Source organism: Zootoca vivipara, chromosome 8 (genome assembly GCF_963506605.1).
Source record: "Zootoca vivipara chromosome 8, rZooViv1.1, whole genome shotgun sequence".
NCBI classification, from domain to species: domain Eukaryota; kingdom Metazoa; phylum Chordata; class Lepidosauria; order Squamata; family Lacertidae; genus Zootoca; species Zootoca vivipara.
The window spans coordinates 48,538,708-48,550,915 of record NC_083283.1 but is presented as its reverse complement, the minus strand read 5'-3'; the positions used below and the strand labels follow the sequence as shown (position 1 = coordinate 48,550,915).

The 12,208-nt window shown below is 38.1% G+C and overlaps 1 protein-coding gene across 1 annotated transcript in view; it reads left to right on the top strand.

Annotated features, from left to right (window-relative positions):
* Positions 1–3,973, top strand: part of APCDD1 (APC down-regulated 1) — a 33,030-nt gene extending 29,057 nt beyond the window's left edge. The window contains exon 5 of the mRNA XM_035125234.2: positions 260–3,973. Coding sequence (XP_034981125.2) covers positions 260–711 — 452 coding nt within the window. The 3' untranslated portion in view covers positions 712–3,973. The remainder of the gene's footprint in view (positions 1–259) is intronic.
* The last annotated feature ends 8,235 nt before the right edge of the window (positions 3,974–12,208 follow it).

Below are 12,208 nucleotides of genomic sequence, written 5' to 3'. Positions count from 1 at the left end.
GGCTGTTCTTATGACTTGCAACTCTTACTGGTTTTGCTTTTAAACCACTATTTTCTTTCTTTCCATACACTTGAGTTACTCTTCACATTTATAGAGGCCCAGTTCAGAAGCAAATACTGTGTCTTTCAAGGTCAATGGGTTTAGAAAATTCTACAGAAGAGAATCAAGCTCTTCCTGAAATAGAAATCTGGCTGTTGACAAAATCATATTACCTCAAGGCACAATTAACAGTCCCTTCTTTGTTGTTGTTTTTTTGCAGTGAATCATATGAAGGTTACACCCATGGACATAGCTACTGCCTCTCTACTGAATGTCTTCAGTGGAAATGAGTGTGGGGCAGAAGGATCATGGCAAGTTGGGGTGCAGCAAGATGTTACTCACACCAACGGATGCATTGCTTTGGGAATTCGTCTGCCGCATACAGAGTACGAGATCTTCAAAATGGAGCAGGATGCCAGAGGGAGATACTTGTTGTATAATGGCCAGAGACCTAGTGATGGATCCAGTCCAGACAGACCAGAAAAGAGAGCCACCTCGTACCAAATGCCCTTAATTCAATGTACTACATCCACACCAAGAGCAGATGAAACATTAGAAGAAAACAAACTAGGATGGTACAGCAGTGGAGCACCAGCAAAAAATCCCTGTGCTTTTGTTTTGGTTATGATGCTGGCTGTTAGTACTGTGCCAACGTTGGGCATTTACAGCTAGAAGTGCATTTTCAAATAACTCCATATCAGGGCAAGTGTAGGACTTAGGCTACATGGGAAGATGTCATAAAGCATCTTAACTGACAAAAAAAGGACATTTTCTTGATGCCTTAAGAGCTGTTGTTCCTTTTATCCTCCTTGAATCATGAATAGCACCAGTTTGCTTCTGCTTTGAACTTCATCCAATCTGATCCATGGCCTGACATGACTGCACAACAGTAATTGCACTTTAAAACTGCAGTTCTTCTCCCCTCACCCCGTCTTCAGTTTGTTCTTTAGAACAAAATCTTACACAACTTTTCATCTACCAACTGTGCCGTTGCAGTTGCTCCTACTCCCCAAATCAGTTTCATCTTTGAATTTGATTATCTAGAATTATGTTTTTATCGTATTGTGTCAATACTGATAAACTGCATCGTTCTTCTGCTACATTGTATATATGTATATATGAAAAATCCAACTAAGGATGTATCTTAAATACACTTTTATAGAGTTTACATAAAATATTAAATGATCTTTAGGGTCAAGAATGCTGAATGGAAAATCTCAAATTAAACCTGCACAGATAATTTAAATGATTGTGTATATATAGGTGGTGAATTTAAGAATAATCAAAGATTTAGAGTGACATATGGTGCCAATGTTTTTTAATAAGTTGCCCAACTTATCACAGTTCAAAGCAATTTCTGGGGTCCACCAACCGCTTTCCCCCAACTTTGAAAAAGCAAAGACAAAGGGAAAAAAGCAACAAGATTTCTCAAATATAGAAACCAAGGTGAACCAAGATTTCTCAAATATAGAAACCATATCTTCATAATAAATTCAGGATAGTGGACTGTTTGCCAAATGCAATGCACTTAAGTTGACATTCATTTTATTAGACTGGGCAATTCAATAAAGCAAGCAAGGCTTAATCTATATCTTTATATATTTATTTTTGCAAGACTTTTTTTTAAAAGAATTCATAATAAGTTGTGGCAAAGAATGGAGTTTAACTAGGAGCAAGATGGTAGCCAAGTCAGTTTTCTTTTGTTAATGAAGTAGACAAACTGAATATTAAATTATTCTTTTTTTTCACTGGGAATGGGACAGGGGGTCATGTAAGCTCCATTGCTTTAAATCAGGGACAGGGAAACCTATCGCTTTCACATTATTGGACAGAACCCCAGCCAGCATGGTCATTGATGATGGGAGTTTAGTCCAACTACATCTGGAGGGAGATTCCCCACCCCTGCTTTAAATTCACAGTAGCCTCTTTACATAATGCCACAATGACAAACATTAAATAAGATGACCCCTAAGTATCATCTTATTTAAAACCAGCAGTTTGAAGTCCGAATTATCTCTTCTCTTTCACGCATGTGTATTCACATATAATTTACTGACATGTACAAGTGGGACAAGTTTCAAATCCAGTGGTGAAAAATAGCAATGGGTAAACCAAGCCACGGTGTTGGGTCCCTTAGTATAATAGGAAGTGTTCTGTGATAAACCTACAAATTGGGACGCATGATAAGAAGGAAAGGAGCGATAAGGAGCTGCAGAGGGAAGGCGGCATAAAGAAAAATTACCTTTCCCCCTTCTGTACATAGAAGTCTCCATAAGATAAGAGTCTTCTGTCGACAAAGGGACACAACTATATACAACCTGTGGTAAGGCACAATAAACAGAAAGTGAGGGATGCAACTGAGTCTACAAAAAAGGGCCAGTCTTACCAGCAGAATTACACTTATAATGTATGAACATCATTCACTGGAAGCTGCTGCCATGGGCTTGCTTTCTCCACTTCTTGTTATTTTTCATCATCTGCAGAAGTGAAAGGGGAACTCATTTATGCAATTCAGATCTTGAATTTTTGACAATGACAGTGAAAAGCACAATGTGCAACACCTGTATTTCCACATATGCCATAACTAGATGGGAGATCAGCAAGCCCAAGGCTCAGTGGTTTATACCACAGTGCCACCCCCTGCCACTTAGAATAATAGAATTGCAGAATTTGAAGGGACCCCAAGGGTAATTAGTTCAGGAATATCAACTAAATCATACATGGCAGATGGCTGCCCAACTTCTACTTTAAAACCTCCAATATCCTCCTTAAATTGTGGCCCCCAGAACTGGGCACAATATTCCAGGTGTGGCCTGACCAAGACAGAATAGAGGAGGACTATTACTTCCATTGATTTGCTCCTGCATAGCACTGTTGAGTCATGTTAAGCTTGGGGCACTTTTCACATGTACTACTGACAAACCAGTGGTGCCCCCCATCTTATAATTGTGCAGTTGTTCCTGCCTAATTGTAGAACCTTACAAATGTCCTTACTGAAATCCATTTTGCCAGTTTTAGCCCAGTTGTCCAATCTGTTAAGGTTATCTTGAATCCCGATTCTGATGCCCCTTAATACTTTCATCAAGTCGTTTATAAAGATGTTGAACAACAACAGGCCCAGAAAAGACCCCTGTGGTATCCCATTTGTCATTTTTTTCCCAGGATGACAAGAAGCCATTAGTGAGTACTCTTTTTGTTTGGGCAGTCAACCAGCTGCAAATACACCTAACAGTTACATCTTCCAGTACACATTTTGCCAGCTTCTCTGCAAGAATAGCATGCGGGACTTTGTCAAAAGCCTTACTGAAATCAAGATATACTATGTCCATAGCATTCCTGATCTACCATGCTTGCAACTATTTTTTTTAAAAAAAGACTCGTCTGGTATGACTTTCTTTTGAGATACGCAAGCTGGGTCTTAGTAATCAAAGCATCTTTTAATTATCAGTTCTAGGGCATTTCCTGGTATCAATGTCAAGCTGACTGGTCAATAGTCACCTGGGTCTTCTCTCCACCCTTTTTAAGATGGGGACATTTGCCTGCCGGGAGAACAGGTGAAATACTTCCACCTGCTGCAGACTTCACCTGTTCTCCAGGAATTCTCAAAGATTATGGACACAGGCTCAGATATCATATGTGCAAGCTACTACTCTTGGGTGCAGCTCATCAGGCCCTGGAGATTTGAATTCCTTACCACCTGGTTTACTATCTTGAGCTACAGCTCCCTCCTTGCATTGTTATGTTTTCATCAGGTTAGGCACTGCTTTCCTTCTGGGTGAAGGCAGAGGAAAATAGGTGTTGATCAGTTCCGCCTTCTGTCACCCAATAGCATTTCTTCATCTTCTCCACGCAAGAGATCTACTACTTGCTTGCTCTTCCTCTTGCTTCAAACACAACCAAAGAAACTTCTTATTTTAAACCTCACTTGCAAGCCTGGGTTCATTCTGAGCTTTGGCCTGCCTGACCTTCTCCCTGCAACTGTTGGCTACTCATGTATACTCTTCCTACCTGATTTCTCCTTCCTTCCATTCCTTATACATTCCCTTCTTACACCTCAGCTCATCTGTAATCTCCTTATGCAGCCACTCGTTTAGGTGCCTCCCACTTTTCTTGTTGCGAATTGTCTGCATTTGTGCCTTCAATATTTCACCTTTAAGAAACCCGTACTGGGCTCCCTTCTGAGTATTTCTGACCACAGTAGTTCCTTAAGATTTTTGAAATCAGCCATCTTAAAGTCCAGAATGCATGACCAGCTACTCTGTGTTTTCTCTTGCCTCTGAGGACATGATCAATTCCTCCCAAGGTTCCCTGTACTTTCACTTCATTGATCAGTTCCTCCCTGTTTGTGAGTACCAGGTCCCCTTGCTGCTGCTTCCACTCTCTGGGAAGCGAGGGAATTGAGGAATTTGTTGGATGTTACATTATTGGCAGAGTTTGAGTTCCAACAGATACTGAAATAGCTGGAAGTCTCTCATGACTATACCACTCCTTTTCAATAGTTTGGTAAAGTGCTCTAGGAAGGCACCATCCAGGTTTGAAGGCAGGTTTGACTGGGAAGTTGGAACAGAGTAGAGCTGGGGGCAAATTTGAAATTTTAAGGTGGTTGTATATTTGCATAAAACCAAGGGTGGTGTTGGGTTTTTTTTAAAAAAAGATATTTTATTTTTGTAACATTAAAAAACTATTTTTTCTTCCCCGTCTTCTCTATTTTAAACTGCCAGGGAAGTTTCAGTACTTGTTGAAAATGTTGATTAAATAAAGAGTAAATGAAACCTAAATTCTTGAAGTCTTCTCAGTAGCTTTTCTGTATTGAATAGTTGTATCCACCAAGCTGAAGAATTTTAACTATACAGTCATACCTCTGTTTGCGAACATGATCCGTGTGGGAGGCACGTTTGCAACCCGCAGTGTTCGCAGCCTGAAGCGCCACGTGATTCAGCACTTCTGCGCATGGTGTCATTTTGAGTTTCTGCACGAGTCCCGAAACCCGGAAGTAACCCATTCTGGTACTTCCGGGTTCGGCACGGTTGGCAGCCCAAAAACGTGCAACCTGCAGCATTCGTAACCCGAGGTATAACTGCAAGCTCTTGCATGTGCACAAAGTTTATATTTTATATTGAGTAACTATTATTTACATATGTCAGGCCATATAAAGTTAAATATAAATCTTGTTTGATAGCAAGTAGCAATTTAATCCGAGTTAAATGGTTCATACACCATTAAGCTTATATATCATAAACAGGGCACACTCATATAGCTGGGGGTAAGCATTCGAGCGCTTTTCTTTTTCTGAGAGATTTTTTTTTCAAAATCTCCAAACTGATCTTTAATTTCCCTTGGCGTTAAAAACAACAACACAATCCTGCCATGTAAGCTTTCATCCCTAACTAAATGGAGCCCAATACTTTTAAAAAGCTTCCCTTCAACATCAGTAATCAAAAGTATTCATCACTTGGCTTCTGAAAATCTCAAGCCACATTAGTTATGGACCACACAGTGCAGCAAGTTGTAGACACACAGAGAAAAAGTTTTCCTGCATTTACACCATTCAGCAACTACTGCGCAAACCCCACTGTCCATAGTGGTTTAATGAACATACTGACCCATTATTTAATGTTTACACATTCATTTGCATTTATAAGTTAACCCTTCCCAAGTCATCAGGGCAGATAATATAAGCAAATTTTAGAAATGCAAATATAGTATGCATTTGCCTAAAATAGTTGGGATGTGGGAGACAAGCACAAGTTCCTGTTAAGAATCCGAAACCACTCACAAAAATTAATTCACATTGTAGGTTGCTTAAAGGCCTCCAATAAACATGATGTATAATAAAACATTGCCACCTAGTGGTAACATCTTGTCTCAACTCTGAAGAAGACTTAAAAAGGTAAGAGTTCTTTGCCCACAAACACAAATTGAGAATTATTATTTTAGGGGGGTGGGTTCTTTGTATGAAACTCTGCTCCATGGAAAAAGTCAAGCAGGTTTTATGAGAATAGGGAATTACTATTTCAATATTAAGTCTCTCAAACATATTGTTATAAGCCAGCTAGTTCTAAGATGTTCTGTTTAAAACTGATTGCAAATAGAAAACTCTGCTGCTGGGGGGGGGGGATGACATTTTGAAGAAATCAAGTGAATTAGGTATTCTCATGTTCTTTTCAAAACCTCATAATAAAATTACATCTATTGTTTACCTTTGTACATGTTACCTTTGTACATGTACAATTAAAAACCTTTAATTCAGGAATACAATGCAACACAAAGTGGGTTAAGCTAAGAATACTATGAACAATTAAATTACATCTGAAAATGTGGAACATACTTTAACGTTTCATGTAATCTACATCTTAGTCAAGCAGTATTAACTTTTTAAACTAGCCATTCTGGTACAGTGTAAAAGAGAATTAAAGTACCGTAACTTCTATCAACTCTTTCAAGCTGGCATACATATATACAAACTTCAGCAATTAGGAAAATTTCCAGGTCTCGGAAAGAATAGCTAATCAACAGCATTTTCTGCTTTCCAACTTTCAATTAAGGGAACCCAAAACAGTTCTTGGCAGTGTAGATGACTAACACAGACATTCTGACGTCTTCTCATCTGCACTGAAACTACATTTTCAAAGCCAACACTTTTAAGTGATTTAAACCAAAACAGAACAGACAATAAAAAGTTAAAGTAATTCAATTGCCTAGCATTAAAATGTAATTCAGCTCTTCAGTGTATCAACAAGTCTTGAAAGCCAGAATTCAGTTTCATAATTGCTCCGTTGACTCCCATAAATGCTTTTCATAAGCCACTTTGCTACCAACACTTGAAAGGTTGGGAGCTTAATGTCAAGGACAGCATATTGATGGTGCCCTGAACTTTCAGACAAATGGTCTGCAAACCAATAGAATGCTTAAATAAAGTACTTTTACCCATTACAGAGTAGAAACAGTTTGTTATATTCAGAACGTAATTACGGTGATGGAAAGCCAAGTCAAGAAGCAGCTGATAATTTTATTGATAATTTTACTGCTTCGGGTCAGGTGATTCACACAGCCAAATTTATCATATAATCCAACTAATGAAGCTTTTTATGTATCACAAATAAAACTCTTACATTATGAAAATAACTATTGTTGATAAGGATCCTCCAACAGGGCCTCAATACCATACAGAACTGCCTATACAGTGGTACCTCGGTTTATGAACACAATTGGTTCCAGAAGTCTGTTCATAAACTGAAGCGTTCATAAACTGAAGCGAACTTTCCCATTGAAAGTAATGGAAAGTGAATTAATCCGTTCCAGACGGTCCGCAGAGTAAGCGTTCATAAACTGAAGCAAACTTTCCCATTGAAAGTAATGGAAAGTGGATTAATCTGTTCCAGACGGGTCCGCAGAGTACTTAAACTGAAGCGTTCATAAACTGAAGCATGGGTGTAATTGGTTCCGGAAGTCTGTTCATAAACTGAAGCGTTCATAAACTGAAACAAACTTTCCCATTGAAAGTAATGGAAAATGAATTAATCCGTTCCAGATGGGTCCGCGGCGTTCATAAACCGAAAATTCATAAACCGAGGTGTTCATAAACCGAGGTTCCACTGTATTAGTTCATTTCATTTAATCCGGTGATCCTGAGAAAGTGCAGTAGAAAGAAGAGCCAATTTCAGCAGCTGTCAGATTGAATATCAAATATAAAAAGCACTTTTCAGTGGAATGTAGTGTTGGCACATTCGTGGCTCTACCACTAAGCTTCTGCATTATCTTGTACAATTTTCTAATTCGAAGCCTTAAATTTTGATACCTTTCCTGTCGTTTTCCCTATGTTCAAGGTGCGTTACAACACTTAGAAGAGATAAAGCTCAAAATAATATGAGCCTATACTTTAAGAAAATGCTTAGTCTCAAGAGTGAGACTAGCAGATAGATTGTGTGGTCAAGGGAATGTTTGCGCACAATTTGCAGTGTTGAAGTACCCAGCAGATAGCACTCCTGGGCAACTAGCAAACAGCAGGCAAAAGGAGTTGAATCTGGGATAACCACATTTCGCTGGCTATTGAAGACCACTTTTATTTGAAGTAGAAGTATTACAATTTCCTCCCTCAGCAATTTCATGGGTCAACTTCAAACAACCTACTTCGGTAGATAAGGTGCAGTAAAAATCAAAACTATTATGAACAAGGGGCCTAATAATATATAGGGCCATGATGGGATCCAAAATATATTTTAGTTTACACACTGAAAGTTTAAAAATATGCAAATGAATATAAACAGAAAGTACGCATTCTTCAGTTTACATTATTTGTGCTTATGGCAAGATTTCAATTTCCAGGCCCAACGAACAGCAGGTGGCAGCAAAGCAGACTATTAAGGTGGCAGAAGTGCAAGAGACAAAATCCCAACTCAGGTCTCATCCCAAACTGGAAATCCAAAATATCTATCAAGGCATTTGTGCCTATTAACCCAGTTATCCTAACCTCTCCCTTTCCCCCTCCTTTGTTCCCCCAACTGTAGCAGCTGTCACAAAATATTAAGATTCTTCGGTCTACAGAACCAAATCCACCATGAATATAGATTTCTCATATTACCCAAGACACCTGATATATGTAACAATACTTGATGCATCTGAATTCCACTGTTTACTTCCATTGTTTATGAACAAGTAGACATCCATACATCAGGTAAGCATATTGTTCAGCATCCCAGTTTGACGCTTAAGACAAAATCATCCACTAACGTCCATTTTCTCTCCATGGCTAAGATTTCTGAAGTTCAGAGTTTATGCTAACATAACCTTAAAGGTGAAATATTTTATGAGAATGTTTACTAGTACAAATACTTTTATGTGAGCATTTTGAATTTGTAATCATTATGTCCCTTCTAGAAAAAGTTCCACTGATTTGGGGATATTAAGGTAACTCAATTGTCTGAAAACATGTTGTGATAACCATAAACTAAAATATAGTGATCAGATTTTTCTCCTTTGGGGGGGGGGGATCAATACACTATGATGGACGGCAACTTCCGTCAAGAAATAAAACTATTAGAAAACAAATGTAGTAAGCTCTGTTCTTAAAAGACACCACCTATTCATCTTACACACTTACAATATTAGGTACCAACCCAGAATTTTTGCAGCAGGGTATCATTTGATAACCACCTGAGAAATTGCTAATACAACCAGGGTCTAATAATAATAATAATAATAATAATAATAATAATAATAATAATAATAATAAATAAAATATTTTTTATAGTCCTCCCATCTGGCTGGGTTTCCTCAGCCACTCTGGGCAGCTTCCAACAGGATATTAAACAAAATAAAACTTCCCTAAACAGGGCTGCCTTCAGATGTCTTCTAAAAGTCAGATAGTTGTTTATTTCCTTGACATCTGATGGGAGGGCATTCCACAGGGTGGGCGCCACTACCAAGAAGGCCCTCTGCCTGGTTCCCTGTAGCCTCACTTCTCGCAGGGAGGAAACCCTCGGCGCTGGACCTCAGTGCAATGGGGGTGGAGACGCTCCTTCAGGTATACAGGGCCGAGGCTGTTTAGGGCTTTAAAGGTCAGTAATTCACCCTACAGGCAACGTTGTAGGAACAGTATGCGTGCACATCCTCACCCACCCATTCCAAAATTACTTGAAACTGCCAGCCTTCTCCCAGCATGCTTAGAAACAAAAAAATACATAACACCAAAAGAAAATCTGCAATGATTTCTCCATGCACAAATACAAAAACATGTTTCCAAACTAGATGTATTTGCTGAACATGCTAACAGATTTTAAAGAGTTGGCCTGATTCTTCAGACCATGTATTAATAGTCAGAAGCAGCAACTAGGAAGCTTTATCATAATCCTATTGTGCACAATACCACCAATCTTAAGGCTTAGTTGGAAAGACTTCAACACCTTTCTATATTTTCAGAATTTTTACGATTAAACTAATAGTACCCACTTAAAGTATTGGGCTGCAGTAATGTATCAGTCAACATGTAGACAGCAAAGATATGTGCATTGGGATGTACATCTCAGAATTTCATTTAATATTATGTTATCAGAGGCTTCCTTTTTAAACTGATTAAACAGAGCTTCAACAATGCTTCTCTACCACTTTATACTTACTGAGCAAAAGAAGGAATACATGCCGTATTTTATTCTCTGTTCATTCATCTGCTTCTTTTAGGCTGTCTATATAATTTGAAATACACAATGTTTTCTATCATAATTTGTATTCAGCTGTAATGTACACTAAGACATGTTACAAAGGCTAATGACTATCCAGGCTGCAGGATCAAGTAATTCACAACATACATGAAATCTAATATTAAGGGGACAGAAGGTTCTCACACAGTTTTCAGGCGCTTATTAGTAACAGGGACAGATTTTCCTCACATTTATGTACACAAGCAAGCAGGCAAAGTTCTAACCATTTCAGGAACAGACAATTTAATCCATGTTACATAATTTCACTGAATACAGTTGATATCATCCAAAATCACTCCTGAGAGCAAAAAAAAAATAGTTTAGCATTACATTTTATATACAATTATGAAAGGATTATTAGAAACCAGAAGCGCATCCATTTAAGGAGCACCGCACTTTACGTATACTGGACATGACGCCCAAATGCACCTTGACTTGTTCAATAAGAGTTCTACTTAAAACGTATAATCCAACTACATAGCCCAACAGGCTCTCACTACTTAATTTATCACTTATTCAATATTTATGATAATCAGATGGTAGTCTCTGGATCGTCATTATTTTCTGACATCAGGATACTTCTCAATATCAAGCTTCTAAGTTCAGTTTGTCTTTGATGAATTATTCTCTAATCCCGAACTCTAAAATATGTAGCTATTACCACAAACCTTTGTATACACACCTTTAACAGTAAATGTAACTTTTAAATTTTCTCCTTCCATATAGAAATATCCAAATGCATCCAGAAGTTACAACCTGTACATTAGGCGCCCCCCCCCCCTGTAATCTTCTAATGGTCAAGTTCCTTTAAGGAATGAATTATTTCTTCTGACGTACCATTTATGCACCACAGTATGGAGAGTCTTATGGTTTCAGAACCGATGAAATGAGAATCAGACTTGACTTTTTCCAGTCACCATGGTCAGAGAAGACTTGAATGCAGATACCAGAACACATAAAAGGGAAACGTCTGTATTTGCATGCTTTTAAAGTGAAACATCATGCAATGGTTTGTTCATCTTCTTCTTTGCAAATTGCATGGGTTATAAAAGTTTGCCATAGACAGCAGTGACAGTACATGATGTATAATTTCCAATAAAAAAGCACTAGAAATCAAAGGCAACCAAGATATATATTTTTGCTAGAACATTTCTCAGCTACATAAGATTGAACAGTTAGCTGCATCCATATCCAAGAATATACAAAATTCTGCCTACAGGAATAAGCCTTTCAATAATGTCAGTTCTAAAATAACCCCCTATGGTGGCTTACAGTTAAAAATAGCTAAGTATTGTGCTTTCAAAATTATCTATTTAATGACATAGAGATCAGAAATGAAACAAGCCACGAGGTTAAATGAGGAGAAGCAGTTCAGACCCAACAAAATAAACTTTCTAGAACACAGAAGGTATGCATAGCAAATGGGCAAGTGTGCCAAGACATATTTGCTGGACAAAACTTTATTTTCCTTTCATAAAACTAAATGATAAAAGATTGCTCAGCTGGAATCAACCTAGGGAACCTAGGGAAAAATTATTTGGAAAGGTCACACAGAATGTATTTCCAGAAAACATCTGGACTAGTCAGCCTGAATGTAAAATTATTGATCATTAAAGGACTACTGGGGACTCCAGATAAGGGAGCATCAATGAATCAACAGACATATACCTATTTGATACCTGCAAAGTCCACCACTATTTTAAAAGACAAGTTTAAAATACCTGCCTCTTGTAATTAGTCCCATGTCCCAAAACAGAACTAATTCTAAGCTTTCATTTTGCTTAAAAAGCCAGAAACCTTTTCTCCCGCTGTTAAATAGTATGGAAACAGCTACGTTTCTTCCAAAGCTTCACTGGCACCAGTTCAAGCCACAGCTAGTGAACTGACCAATATTCATCTGTTACATGGTTATGTGTAAAACTTGAAGGAAAACTTTTCTCAAAGTATAATTCACAGAAACAAGCTACCCAGTA